At 37.5% G+C, this 16,054-nt stretch overlaps 1 protein-coding gene across 1 annotated transcript; it reads left to right on the forward strand.

Moving 5' to 3' along the window:
* The first annotated feature begins 7,830 nt into the window (after positions 1-7,830).
* Positions 7,831-15,889, forward strand: LOC133298649 (tRNA(adenine(34)) deaminase, chloroplastic). The gene is made up of 5 exons (XM_061497976.1): positions 7,831-7,955; positions 9,628-13,476; positions 13,550-13,637; positions 14,664-14,791; positions 15,441-15,889. The coding sequence occupies exons 2-5, from the start codon at positions 9,929-9,931 to the stop codon at positions 15,691-15,693; spliced, it is 4,017 nt and encodes a 1,338-aa protein (XP_061353960.1). The 5' UTR covers positions 7,831-7,955; positions 9,628-9,928; the 3' UTR covers positions 15,694-15,889.
* The last annotated feature ends 165 nt before the right edge of the window (positions 15,890-16,054 follow it).

The raw sequence follows: 16,054 nt of genomic DNA on the forward strand, positions 1-16,054 counted from the left end.
AATATCTCCGTCTCATCATTAGGGTAGGCCCAATTAATGAAGGTATAATGTGAGCTTTCATTCCAAAATGGCTCGACCTCAGAACCTACGGATGCATTATAATGCCACCGTCAATACCATTCATAACAAAAAAAATAATTGCTAAATTAAATCTTTAAAAAACAAATCTTACCACTGCTAACAGGGTCAACACTAAGTGGTCTCGTAACCTGCGAACCCGGGGATGGTGAGCTTATGTCAGCGTCGAAATCACCCTCTACGTCAGTATCTGACGTGTCACCTAGCAGAATAACACTCTCAGGTTCACCGTCCTCATCGCTGTCCATATCGGCATCCTGTTCATCCTCATCTATTTCCCGCAGTGTTATCTGACTTATGACATGTGCAGGTGCAGATAAATCGACTACTCTTTCTTCATGACCAAAATACGGTTCACTTCTTGTATGCATGGGTGCAGATGAAGATTGACCACAATCTAATTCAACATATATCTCAATAAAATTTTGAAATTTTCGGTCAACAATTGCATCTATGACACATTCGACATCTTCATCATCACATATATCGTTACCAATGTAGTAAATAGCATCCTTACCAACTGTTGTCTCTACCCTGTCAATCATCCGTTGAACGCATTGGCCGCCTTGCAGACCCAATTTTTGCTGAATTCTCTCTTTTAACTCATTGTATGTAGTGCTCCGTTTGATTTTCAACATTTTCGTTTTTTCTTCAAATTGAACACCATTGGGGCATTCATAATGCTTTCCATCATAGTAGATCATTGTCACATACATGTTTGGACTTGTGCTCATCTTCCTCACGAAATTGGGACTTGGGTTCTGAAATTGGGGGTTTGGGTTCGGATTTTGGGGTTTGGAATTGGGCAATGACAATGATTTCACAATATTAGGTCTGTAGAGATGGTGGGATGAAATACAATCGGATTGAGAGGATTACACATGAACAAATGGAGCTATTTAGGTTTACACAACAACAACAATCGAAATGAGACCGAAAACATGGAAAATATAGGGTTTCAGTCGACATTTAGTCGACTAAATATCGTTACTTAGTCGACTAAATATCCCAAAAACGTAGTCGATTAAGATGATTTTTTAGTCGACTAAATTTGCGGTCGTCCACTTTCTGAAGATTGACCATTTGCTCGACTAAATCAGCAAGCTAGTCGACTAAAAGGGGGCAGGTTGGTGGATAGTTCTTGATCAAGGGCAAATTGGTTATTAATTAATTAATGAGGGGCAAAAGGGTCAAAAAGCCTTTATCCTTTTGTATTACTATTTTAGTTTTGTAATAAGGATGAATTTGGTGATTATTTTCTAGAGAATAATACATGCTAATCTATAAAGTAGCAAATTGAGAGTGGTTAATGAGAGGGGGGAGGGGGAATTAGACGATTAAATATCTATAGCCTCGTAGTTAAACGAAATTGTGCCATTCGAGTATATTAAACTTGAGATTAATATTTTTCGGGAGATAATTTTATCTCTTACACCTATGATGCTCGGACACGGACACGAGACACGGGATACGACACGACACGACACGCCGACACGCTAATTCTAAAAAATGTCATATTTCGACACGTTTTGATATTAAATAAATTTTTTAATATATATGATATAATTTATATTTAATACATATAAGAGTCAATAATAAGTCATATAACCAATCAAATATTTAAATTTTATAACATAAATATAAATATAAATAATTTTTCGTACTTTGTTAATTTTTCATGTCAAATTTCATAACAAAAAAAATTAATTTATAAATTATTTTGAGAGGGAAAACGGAGTAAGGGAAATTAGGGTTACGTTGAGAGATACAGAGGATTGCCTTTGATGCAAAGTTTGAATCTTACAACATATATATTTGTAGCAAATTCAAAAAAGAACAGACATATAGGTGTCGTTTGGTTCAGGTCATTCACAAGTTTCCTATGCAAATGAAACAAGGATTTCAGAAAACCAATGTTTGGTCAAATAGATTCATTCAAAAAGGCCATCTATCCAATTTGCATAGCTTTTCAACTTTCTCATGGATACCCATCTTTCGTCACTGTTCAGAAAGCTTTTTCATAGGTGGTTTTTTGTTAAAAGATGGGTAAACCACTGTTTACTCAAACTGCAGAACACCCATTATACCCTCTGAGAATGCTTCCCCTCTTTTTGCTTCTCTTCTCAACGCACACATTCTGTGAGCTTTTTTTCTATGGATCTTCCTTTTCTTTTTCTAAAGATGGGTAAAGCATCTTCCTTTTATTTCCTTTTTCTTTTTTTTCCCTATTGAGTGATACTTGTTTGAACTATGGGAGCAAAGCCTTCGTTGGAAAGTTCTGGTTAAATATATCCTCTCTTTTCTTTTTTTTTTAACGAATCTGATTCTGTGAATGATGAGGACTGTTGGTTTTGTTTCATGATGATGAGTTCTCTTATGAGAACTTTTAGAAAGGTTTTTCATTTTGCTTGGCTCCATTGTTAGCCAATATTTTTCATTTTTTGCACAAATACTCGTTGGCAACTTACACTTTTTTAACAAATGGAACCCTGTTTACGGATAAAGGGTAGTTCATTCTGATTCAAAATTATTTCAAGACAGGGTTATTTTCGTAACTTCCAACCTTCTTTCTCATCTATATTTTACTTGCATCCAAACATAGACATTATAAATTCACTTAATTTTTCCGGTAAATTTTTTTCCAACGAAACAACTTTTTTTACATTTTTCTACCTAACTCACTTTCCAACCATTTTCCTATCAATTACATTTTCCCAGTATTCACAAAATTTCTCCTCAACCAAACGCCCCCATAATGGATCCATACAATTCCATTGGGCAACACTGAACAAATATAACCCTCCAAGCATTTAGGGGGCGTTTGGTTGAAGATAAATTTTAAGAATACTAGAGAAATGTAATTACTAGGTATCCATAGGGAAAGTTGAATAGATGGGGAAGTTAAAAAAAAGTAGTTTGGTTTGACAAAATTTTACCAGGGAAATATATGACAAAAAGTGTGTCAACAGTGCTTTACCCGGGTTTTCTCAAAAAACCACCCTCAAATCGGGTTTCTAAACAGTGCAAATTACTATCTTTCTCAAAAAGCCATGCATTTCACATAGATGAGTTTTGGTCAAAAGCTGTTGAACCAAACATTGGTTTTCTAAAAACCAAACTTCATTTACCTAGGAAAATCTCAAAAAGCATGAAACCAAACTTCATTTAGAGGCACTCTTGATTCTAATCGGAGTCCTTCTCTGCGTTGTTGGATGGCTAGACTTATTATGAAATAGAAAAGATAAATAACACCTGTTATGAACACAACTAAAATGTATGGGAAAACTTCAACAAAAAAACACAAGAGAGAGAAAAAATAAATAAAGATAACATTACATACCCTCTCGAGAGAGTTTATTTAGCAAGGGTGTTGGATTCTTATCAGATTCAGTAGGCAAGAACGACAGAGGAGTTGTTGGACTCAAAGACTCTGTTTTGATCAATACTTGACTTTTGGGGTCGCATGAAGGAGTCTCAATGGCAGCGCCATCTCCACGGCCAGCACCACGGTGGGGAAATTGAATAGCAGTTCTCATCCTTTTGCTGCCCCAATTTAATGGCATTGGAAATGTAGCAACCAAAATATGCAGCAACCAAAATATTAAAAAAAAAATGTGTCTGAGCGTTGACCGCATGTTGGAAAAAATTAATTGCGTGTCAGAAAAACGTGTCGGAACGTGTCGGAGAGTTGACCGCGTGTCCCCAAATGTTGACCGCGTGTCGGACACATGTCCGAGCGTGTCGGAAGGTGTCCGTGTCGGACACGTGTCCGACATGCAAATTTTTCACAAAATCGCGTGTCCATGCTTGTTAGTCTTACACACACATAAAAGTGTATCAGACCATATAAGGAGAAAAGAAAGAAAAATATAAATAAATGGATACAACACATTTTTGTGTATATGTAGCAGATAAAAGTATCTCCTACAACATAAGAAACATTGATGTAACCTATGCGTATATAATGCTGGACAGTAATGGAAATCACAATAACCAGAGGACAACTATAGATGAACTGAAAGACATCTCATTATATTCTTCAATTAATTCAAGCAATACAGAATTTCAGTGACAGATTCCTAATTACTGACTCCAACCTATCACACTGTGAAAGGGAATTACAACTCAATCAAACAGTGGATACAAACAAAGCAAATACAAAAGGAATAACAATGACAATGCAGAAAAGATTAACACTAAGATCTCAACTCCCCCTCAAAGCCAACACACCTAGGCTCCAAGAGTTCCCTAGAGATCCCCAATTTTTCTACTAAGCTAATACTGAATTCATGTCCATCTCACTCCCCACATTTTCCTCATTTTATCCTAACTTCTTAGAATATTCTAGAATTAACTAACTCTATTTTTTTCTCTCTATAACAACCCCTATACTATTATTACATTTATCCTTAATACTTCAGCCATCAATACTCCCCCTCCAAAAATTCACATTGTCCTCAAGGTGAAGCTAGGTAAAGTGAGAGAAACTTCCGCTCGAATCCCATTGTTTGAAGCATTTAGATTTTAGACCCAGGTATGCTTGAAACTGCCATTGAGTAGTGCTGCAACCTTACAAATAGTTGTGTTGTTGTAGCCCTCTAGTGCTCTGTTTTCAGTGTCACCAATATGCTACTTAACTGACAACATCCATAAACTACCATTGAGTCGTGCTGCAACCTTACAAATAGTTGGGCCTTTGTAGCCCTCTAGTGCTTTATTTTCAATGTCACAAATATACTCCTTAACCGACAATATCTTGTTATGAGTTCCATCTAACTGCATAAAATATGCCTCAAGCCACATCTTCAGATCCTTCACGTCATTATCAACTCCAAAGTTGCTAGCCATAAGGCTTCCACTTCTGTTAGTACTAATTTGACGAACAACAGATGCAATATTAGAAACGTTATTTGAGGTTAGGATCTGCAAATGAGCCTCAAATTGCTGACTCTAGCCATGTAGTCTCCCCTCTTCATCGTTTGGCTTCTCCTTTCCCTCACCTATAATCATCACATACAAATGAGAAAATTGATAAACATGCCAAAAAAAGAGAGAGCACCACACCTGAAAGAAAAAATGCACCTTCTTTGATCGTCCCCTTCTTCTTGTGTTAGGCAACAAATTCGCGAACCTTGACGTCCTCTTTGACTGTCATCCTCCGTCGCCACTCCTCCTAGTGTCGCTCACCCTCCTCCATTGTTGTTTCTTGCTTCACGAACGGAAACTGGAGCCTTAGAATTGGACCCACTTCTTTCATTAACCTGAATTTGGGTTCCCACCGAATTAGGTCCAAATCGATTAATGCCTTGCCCATTTCGCTCAATACTGCTAGAAGAATTAGGCCCAGCCCACGTGTTGTTTTGATGGGCCAAAGATGGGCATGAATGGTGCCCTGCCTCAGATCTACTTGACCCAGAAAAAAGCTGCCCTGCCCCAACCCTCTTTCTTTCTTTTACCCTCTGCTTCGCGTGCTCTCCTTGCAACTGCGTCTTTCCATTGCTAGACTGGGATGACCCATCCTCTTCTTTGTGGAGGTTCGAGTTCGATAGCTCAAGCACCTGATTTTCATACCCGTCTTCTTCTTCCGCCATTGCATTTTCTTCTTTTTTCGCTTCTTCTCCATCTGTTTCTTCTTCTCTCCTGCAACTGCTGGATGTTCTCCTTCTTTGCTGGTTTCTTCTTTGTTTCCTCCTTCCTCTTCTTCTGTTGTGTCTTCTTCGGCTACTTCCTCTATTTTTTTCTGCAACTTCCTCTTTTACTGCAACCTCTTCTTCTACCGTTTTTCTTATTTCTTTTTCGTTGGCTGATGCTTCTTGCTTTACTTCTTCTTCTTCTTCCAAATAGTCTAACGTCTCCGATTCAGCACCATATACCAAGTAAATTTCAGGTAAATATTTCTCTATGAACACCTTCTCAAAGTTCCTCCAACTTGCGTTATGATTGAACCATCTCCAACCTTGATACAAGTTGAACGCACTCCCTCTAAGCCCTCTCACAACTTCCATCAACTTCTGATCTTCATTGATTCTTTCTATTTGGAAAAATTGTTCCAAATAGATTAGCCATCCCCAAGCTTCATTATCTCATCCGTCACCATAGAATTTTGGAACCATTGTAAATCTATATTCCATTTTTTTTAGATATGGACTAGAAGCACTCAGAGGATTGTAGTGCTTTGATATCAAATTGCTGGAACCTATGCGTATGTAATGCTGGACAGTAATGGAAATCACAATAAACAAAGGACAACTATAGATGAACTGAAAGACATCTCATTATATTTTTCAATTAACTCAAGCAATATAGAATTCCAGTGACAGATTTCTAATTAATGACTCCAACCTATCACACTGTGATAGGGATTACAACTTAATCAAACAGTGAATACAAACAAAACAAATACAAAAGGAATAACAATGACAATGCAAAAAAGATAAACACTAACATCTCCACTCCCCCTCAAAGCCAACACACCTAGGCTCCAACTCCAAGAGTTCCTTAGGGGGTGTTTGGTACAGGAGAAATTTTTATTTGTCCGGAAATCTCGATTTTCAAAAATATGATTTTTGCATTCAGTTTATGATAATATCCAAAAGTTAAAAATTTAGAAAAATTCAGTTTGCCGGGAATCTCGAAAAATCCCGCGTACCAAACGGGCAAACGCCCCCTTAGAGATTCCCAATTTCTCCACTAAGCCAATACTGAATTAATATTTATCTCACTCCCCACATTTCCCTCCTTTTATCCCAACTTCTCATAATATTCTAAAATTAACTAACTCTATTTTTTCTCTCTCCGTAACAAACCCTATACTATTATTACATTTATCCTTAATACTTTAGGCCCATCAAACACTAATCCCATTAAACTTTCTAGTATTTGTACCATGCATTTGTAACAAATAACAAGTATACATAAGAAGACAAACCCAACTCAAACAGAAATGAAAACCAGATCAAGCTATCAATTTGGGCTGGGTTACAATTCAGAGTACTGGGTTCATATGGGTTTTGAACAACCCTGATTCTAAATTGGCGTTGTTTCATTTTATGGGAAAAGCACATATAGCAAGTACATCGGAGAGCTCTGCTGCTATGGTTGAATTTAACGTGCTTCACTCTTCAGCTTTTAGTGTACCCAAAATTTCCTTCGGGGTTGTTTTAGAGAACAGGTTTGGATTAAAATTGAAAATGAAAATGAATTAACATATCAAACGAAAATGAAATTTTTTCATAACCCATTTGCTAAAAATATGATGGGAAAAATGTGTATCATTCTAAAGGATATAAAATTGTGTTATTTTAAGTGAAAGAAAGAAATAAATAAAAGAGGAAAGAGTAGACAAAAAAATATAAAGATGTGGATTACGCTTTTTTGTAAAAGTGAAATGACACAAATTGTGTCATTTAAAAGGACAAACACTTTTCTCAAAAATGATTATTAACACTTTTTTTGGTGCAGAGACATAAAATTTACGGTCTATTAATTTAGGAAAAAATTACTCGGTTAATTATAAGGACAATGTATGTATCATGAGATAAGGAGAAAAACATTTTCCTAATTATCATAACACAGAACCATATCTGGGGCCCATATATGGCTTAGGTCCAATGATTCCACAACTGTGTGCTGTGCCTTCTGTGTGCTGTGAAGAACAAACCAAATCGAATTAGCTGAAATCATTTACCAGTTACCACACTTTCTTAGCTTTCCCATTCCCAATCCCATTTCTCATTCTCTCTCTCTCTCTATACCCTCACTCCCTCACCTAGAGACTCATCATGCAAATCGTAACTCTCATCAATCTTATGTGGCTAAGATAAACAACAGATACCCATCACAGTTCAGGGTCTGCAGAGGCCAGATTCAGCACACGGGTACGCATACCCCTCTTAACATGTTTCCTGCACTTATGTTGTTTTCTCTTTTTCCCATTTCGAAATCCACCGAGTGTGCATAGTCCTGAACCCTTAAATTAGTAGGGGACTATGAAAAATATGAAGGGCAATGTATAATGGTGTTCAGTATGTTGGACTGAAGTTTGTTGTGGAATCCGAGTGTTAATTGACTACTTCTGTAGCGATTATGTAAATCAACTTGTATGAAACATGGGAACATTAACCAAAGTGCCACTGTTTGGCAAATTTTTTACCTAAATCCGACGCGAACAGTACTTCCTACCAGATTGTCACGCGACGTAATTCGCTACTGGTAGCGAATTACGTCCGCCAATGATTTGTGACACGTGGCACATTTTCGTAGAAAAAAGCTGACTAGACGAAGTTCACTGCTAGTGGTAGCGAATTTGGTACGCAATGTGACCGCGTGTCATGAAATCATAGGCGACGAAGTTCGCTACCAGTCATAGCGAATTATGTCGCGTGACAGTATGTTAAAAAGTACTGTTCGCGTGATATTTGGGTAGAAAATTTGCCAACCAGTGGCACTTTGATCACTGCTCCTGAAACATGAGCATAAATCTTTGTGGATATACGCTGAGATGAGTGAGTTGTATCTGTTAAAGAGGTGCTGTGTAATATTGTACGAGTCTTTACGAGAAACTGAAACAGTTGATATGCCCCATGTTACTATATGCGGGCTTGATTAGTCTTGGTTGTTTTACTTTGAAGGTTGTTGTTTGGTGACCTGGTGGTCATGATAAATAGCCTCTCTATTAATTGGGGTAAGGCTTCTTGCATCTGACCATCTCCAGAGCTGTTAATAGTTGGGCTGTGTCCCTTTTAAGACTGAATTATTTCAATGTGGTGGAATAAAAGGAAACAGTGATTGATGGGACAATTTGAGGAGCAGTGATTTTGTTAAGACCCATTTAAACAGGTTCTCTGAGATTGCTGTTCTTTTTGTCATAATACGGATGTGATGACCAACGCCTTTTGGTTTGAGTGGCAAGCAGTTTGGTTTTCCTTGAGCAAAGGTTTGGGTTTGGGTCTTGTGAATGGAAAAAATAGGCATTAGGAGAGCTTTGTCCCATTAAGTGGGTCTACTCGGATTAGTTGCAGCCTAAAGTGGCTTTTGGATATCTGGGGTCTCAGACCAAAAAAATACTGATGTGATGAATAGGCGTAAGCATGTACTGCATATGTGACTTATAGGGATGTTTGTGCCTGAAAAACTTGTTGCTGAAAGAAAGTTATTGCTGATCCCTCTCGCTTGCTTGCTCTCAAAATGTTGGATATCATATCACAGATTGACATAATTTGCATCAGGGTTTTTTGATGAAGTTAGTGTATGCTTTGGGATCTTTTCACCTAATTGATCTCTAGATAACTATTAATAATACAGAATGGTAATATGTTTTAAAGCACCAGATGGATATGCTTTCAGTATTTTGGGATTGTTGATACATGAGATAATCATGAAGTGTGATGAATGCAATTATGCATCCTTTTTGAAATTTTCTGTTGTGCTGATTTTCGTTACTATTTCTGAAGTTTAATTATTTTATGATGCTGAGAAAGTTGATTTAGTTGTGGAACTATGTCTGTCATTCTGATTTTTGCTGAACCATCCATTGGTAATTTGGTACAGGTATGAAAGGTGAAAGCAGAGCGTGGATCTGAGATCTTATTTTTTGAAGGCAATTCACTATATTGGTTATTCTGGTGCATTGGCCTTTTCTGATTGGGCTCCTATATCAGCACTTAACAAACTATGGCTTACCAATTATTGCCATTCCTATCTTATCTTGCTTGGTCCACTTGAATGAGCATTTCTAATCTATGCTGTCTGACATGATGTATCTACTTGTTATAGCTCCGTCATAATTAAAAGAACTCAGTTTTTCATCAAGGTACACTCTCCCACCATTGGTGGGAAGACGCATGCAACTATGCACAACACATATTTGAGCTCAACGATATATGCTGTTAGGTGTAACGAATCATTCTCTTTATCTTTCAATGGCTACTCAAACTTCTGGTATGAAATATTTGACAGAACCCCATCATACTGTTCATCATGCTGTGGTTGTTGTGATTGCTGTGCACTCTCCACTTACAGAGTACCCATAAAGCCTTGTCTTCTGAATGGGTTGAGGCAATCCACTCTCCTTCAATTGTCAGCATCTAGAAGGTTGATATTGGGTGGTGGAGACCAGTACTTTTCCCGGCTACCAGCTTATGGTCTCCTCAGAGGTTGTAATGAGCTTAATTGTTCAGCCAATGAGAGAACTGTTTGCAATAGAAATGGAAGGAGAATAAAGGGAAGATGTTTTCGTGCAGCCTCACAAAAAGGGGGAGAAATTTTCCATTCATTTGGTTCTGATGAGGCTGAAGCAGTTCTCAGCTTTTTGAGTGAGGAAGCAGATAAGGATGATAATGGTATCAAAAGGAAGAATGTGTCTTCATCCAAAAGAATTGAAGCTGAAAAGAAAGGAAAAAATGTGGGCAGAGAGAGACATTTGACTATGAGCTTGAGCGAGAAAGTAGAAACAGAGAAAAAAGGAAATTTGAAGCAACGTGAGACATCCACCAAAGACTTGAGAAGAGAGTATGAAAAACCCAACAAAGAAAGAGAAGCCTTTACAAAAGGTGAAAACCATAGGAAGAAAAGAGATGTGTCTAGTTGTTCATCTTATTACTCATTTTCATCAGGAGATTTTGGGAGTGATCTGGAAGTTCAGGATAAGATTGCTTTGGAAGAATTGTCAGTGGGATATGAAAAGGATGAATCAAATCATGTGGAGGGACAAGTAAAGGAAGAATTCAACAGGCAAAGAGATGACTCAAAGAAGCTGCATGATGTTTCAAAAAAGGATGGAATTGCATTTGGTGCTGATATTGATTGGAACCTAAGGAAGAAGTCTGAAAAGAAGCTAATTGGGGGAGCTATGCAAGAAATTGAATCCACAAAAGAACACCAAGATATGCATTCGAGAGCATTTAGAACACATGAATCTGATGATGGAAAAGCATCTATTGCACACAAGCAAGTCAACCGAAAGGAAGATAATTCATCTTTTGTGGAGGATTTGGATAAGAAAACAAAAAAGGCATATATTCAAACAGGAAACAGAAGAAAGCATCAATTTACAGATATACAAGAGTCTGGTTGTGAAGAAGTTGAGACAACTTTGTTATCACGAAAGACATTCAGTGGCAGGGAGGGGAACCTAGAGATATCAGAAACACTATTACAGGAAACAGGTGATGAACATAAAAAAATTGTTGGCTCAACTTCTACCACAGGAAAGGAAACTTCAAAATCAAAGAAGACATTCAGTGGCAGGGAAGGGAATCTTGAGATATCAGAAACACTTTTAAAGGAAACAAGTGATAAACATAAAAAGTTTGCTGGTTCTACTTCTACCTCAAGAAAGGATGTAATAAATAGAAGTTCCCAGAAATATATTGGAAATTCAAAAATTGAAGACACTGAAAGGGCCTCAGACACTAGGATGAAGAACCTGGAAGTGAAAAAGGTTTCAGTTTTGAATTCTGTTCAGGGAGTGGAGGAGCAACACTACCAAAAAGGAGAAAAGATCATTAAACAGGCTAAAGAGAGATCTCAACAATTTTCTGAAGTATCACAAGCTCATGAGAGTAATGTGGAAGATACATCTACCATAAAGTCTAAAAATAGGATAAAGAACTGGGAAGAAAATTCAAAAAGTTCAGATGCAAGGGTGACATGGCTCCAGACAGATAAAAAGACAACTCAGAGTGTTCAACATGGGAAAGGATCTGAAGTTGTGAGCCCTTTATCAGAAGGCTATGCCAGTGATGAAAAGAAAGTTTCAAGTTCTCAAAGAACTTCTGATAGGGTGATATTCATCCCAAGAAGTAAATTGACATCAATTGTTAAAACTAGAGAAAGTTCTTGCCAAACTGATGAAAGGATTACAAATTTTGAATTGGCTAGTGAGGCCCAAAGACCTAGGAACCTATCCATTTCAGATGGAATTGCCTCAAGAGAAGTATCGAGCTCCCAGGGATCATTGAATTTGGTTTCTGAGGCTGGAAAACATGTTATATTAGCTGAGGGTGATGAAAGGAGTTCTGCAGAAATGTTGATCACTCCCTCTTCCCAATTGGATAGAGGCTCAGCACATGTTGAATTAGCTTCTGGAATTGCAAGCACTGAAATCTTCCTTGAAACTTCAGAAAGTGGCTCATCTGCTTTGTATGAAAGAAGTCCTGCTTTGCTTTCTGGACCATATTCTAGATATGGAAGTGACCAGGCTGATAGCGAGCCTTCAACTATCATGGCTCCTGAAGATGCTCTTGGTTCAGCAGATCGTTTGGAGAAATCATCTAAACATTTTGTTGATGAGTTCGTTGAGAGGGTCAGGCATGAAGTCACAACTTCAGAAACACAAGAGATGGAGCTTACTGGAACAAAGTTGGTCTTTGAAGATGCAGGTAATCAGGTATACAATTCAAGGCAACAAGGCACTCAAAGTAACTCTCAGTCAAAGGAGTCTGATTCTAGCCGTTCCTCTGGGTTTCCCAGGACCAAAGGACCTTCTGATGAGATGTGGGATGTAAAAGAACCATCTGTTGAGCAAAGTATAGTTGCTGAAGAACCAGAGATCAGCCAGGAAACTGGGAAACCGATTGTTATTAGAACTGGCAGGTCCCTATGGAGTATGATTGCTGATGTTGTTCGATTACGTTGGGGTTTGCATGTTGGTTCCTCCACCTCAGCTGGAAGATCAGGTGAGAGGAATTCATCAAACAAGTCTGATAGTGAAACACGGTTTTCTGGGCAGGGGCATGAGGAAACCAGTAAAAGTAATGCAATAAAAGAAACGAGTGTGTTACCACAAACCATGAGTTCTGATAAGTTAAAGCCAGGCAAACTTAGTGAGGGAGATGGGTCTGACACTAAAAAATTGAAGGACAAAGGAAAACATCTTGAAGTTGGATCGTCTTCTCCAAATACATTGGAAAGTGGATCTACATCAGTAGTCACCTCATATGCTTCTGGAGAGGAAAATGCTAGTTGGAGTGAAGATGGAAAATATTTGAAAGTAACTACTACTGGCATAAAAAACATGGAATTACCAATTCCATTACCTGCTAGAGGGCCTCCAATTGTGGGAGAAATTGTAAATACTGGTGGATCTGACATATCGGTAACTGAGTCAGAGGTGCCAATCATGGAGCCTGTTGCTCCAGTGCAGTCTGAATTGTCTGGTTCAGAGAGAAAGGAAGGAGAGTTGAAGCAGAGGAAGTTTCAACGGAACAGGCAAGTCCTAAGAGATAGGTTTGATGACTGGGAAGATGCCTATAAACTTGAACTCGAGCAGCGAAGAATGGATGAAATGTTCATGAAGGAAGCACTTTTGGAAGCCAAGAAGGCTGCTGATACTTGGGAGGTCCCTGTTGGTGCTGTTCTTGTGCAGCATGGGAAAATTATTGCACGAGGATGCAACTTGTAAGTATTATGATATTATTTTATTATTAGTAATTGTCGTATTTTTTAATTTATATCAAAATATCTATTTCAGAGTAGAAGAGTTACGGGACTCCACTGCCCATGCTGAGATGATTTGTATACGAGAAGCTTCAAACTTTCTTCGGACATGGAGACTATCAGTAAGTTTTCCTCGTTTTAAAGTGTAATTTGATATACAGCCAAAATTTAGTATTCAATTGATATGTTTCTCTTATATTAAGCTCGTATTACTATCTTAACATGCGACAATATCTTTGTACTTAAAGTTTAAAACCCTCATAGGTCAGGCTATCTCCACCATTTTTCTGTTGAAGACATTGATAGCAGCTGAACTAATGTTTACAGAACACTGATAGTACTTTTTACATCCACCTTTTGATAGGAATCAAATGCATGTTATCTAATTTACGAGTAGATATGAATGATAAGTAAATAACATACCACAAAAATGGCAAGTGGACTTGTGCTGTTGGCAATAGGATAGGTTTGATATTATTGGCTGGTTTCGTAAAAATTCTTAAATGTTTATATAGCAATAACTTCTATTGAGTATTTCTTAATTCATTTTGGAACGGTTTAATAGTTGTATAGGAATGTGCAAGCTTGCAGACTTTGGTGCAGACCTTAACATCAGACGAGGCTGCTCCTGGGTCTTTATGTAGTTTGGTTTAAGAAACCTTGTCTTTCTTTTGGATGCTTCCTCTTAGAAACTTATAGTTCTCTCTATGTTTACTGTTTGCCGACCATGTTCATAGTCTCTAAATTGCCCCTTAAAAGGACCGTGAGCAGATAAACCAAAATTAATAGATGATGTTGGAACCCCCACTCATGTGGTAACGATCTCAAAATAAACGCTTCTATAAGTTATAGAGAATTCCACAATAATTGCACCAGTTATGTTTAAATCACCTAAGCAATATTTGGTTAAGGGAATTGGAGTGAAAAGAAAGCAAAAGATGTATGGTTCTGGACTTAATTGTAGTCCAGGTAGATGAATCATTTCCCTCCTTTTCAATTCTTTCTTACCAAATATTGCTTAAAGTTTCACTTTGTAATTTGGTCCATCTTGAGAAATGGTCGATATCTTTTAGGTCTGGTATTTGATACAACTTGATAAATTAGTTTGATGGCTCATTTGTTTAAGGGCATAATTTTCCCACTCTCAGGACACTACACTTTATGTAACGCTTGAGCCTTGTCCAATGTGTGCTGGTGCCATTCTTCAGGCAAGAATAGATAATGTTGTGTGGGGAGCTCCTAATAAGCTTCTTGGAGCTGATGGTAGCTGGATTAGGTAAGCAGTCAACATGCTTCTTTGTATTGCTTATAATTATATGGTTGCAAGGGGCATGGGAATCTTTATGATTCATCCACGTTCATGAATCTTTACATTCCCTTTTGTTATCTCTGGTTAAATTAGTCATGCCTTAAACAACTGCATTGAAAAAGATGGATAGCGCACAAGTGTATTGCGTAATATAATGATAATAAGAAAAGAACTACAGTACCGTAAAACATACTTCCTAGCAAACAGCATTTGATATTCGACTACAAAGTGGATAACTGTTAAAAATTTTAGATGTCAAATCCCATATTTATTGATCAGTGAGATTTCATTAATAAGCCTATAAAACATGGTTTCTACTTACCTTATGCTGTATAGATGACATTTCTGTAACAACCCCATTTGTCAACATCTTTTTACGTGAAGGTTCCTGCTGCTAATTTACTTTTTCAGAACCTTTGAGTTGCATTTCTTGAAACATACTGGAATTACAACTATTAAGCATGGAAGGGGTTTCCTCTTTGTTTTCCTAACTAGAATTGAGTCGTCTTTTAGAAATATTCTTGAAAGCTCAGCACATCAAATATTAATAACGAACACTTCTATAGATGGGACGTGCAAAGATTGAAAAAAAAAATGTGACTGAACTTTTTTGCAGGCTTTTTCCTGATGGAGGAGAAAATGTTTCTGAAGCAAGAGACATTCCACCTGCCCCAGTTCACCCATTTCATCCAAATATAAAAATAAGACGAGGGGTCTTGGCCACGGAGTGTGCTGATGTGATGCAGCAATTCTTTCAATTAAGAAGAAAAAAGAAGAAAGAAGAACCATCAAAGGCTGTTACTCACCACCATCCCTCCAAGTTACTTAACAAGATACATGACATCTTTCACGTAATGTTCTGTTTGTAAAAGAGCAGATTCACATATTTCCTCATGTTTTAAATGAGCATCCGAATAATATTTTCAAACATGATGAATGGCCATTGTGGAAAGTACAATGTTCAATCAGCTAAGCTGTCGTGGAACCAATTTTGTCAACTTTTATTTCAAGTTATAACAGCTTAGTATAGATAATGACATGAATACAATGATATAATAGAGCCTATCTGTCTGTTTCTTTTCATTTATTTGGAACGGGTGGATGGGAAGTATTTGACATCACTTGCAAGAAAGAGAGATCAAGAGTATGTAGAACGATTGAGCTACAGATAAAACATCGCAATCACATTGGTATGTTCTCATATAGATAGAGACCTCGTACTTACACAAT

This window comes from Gastrolobium bilobum, unplaced genomic scaffold, assembly GCF_033153095.1.
Source record: "Gastrolobium bilobum isolate Gb01-03AN ecotype WA unplaced genomic scaffold, APGP_CSIRO_Gbil_v1 utg10414, whole genome shotgun sequence".
NCBI lineage: Eukaryota > Viridiplantae > Streptophyta > Magnoliopsida > Fabales > Fabaceae > Gastrolobium > Gastrolobium bilobum.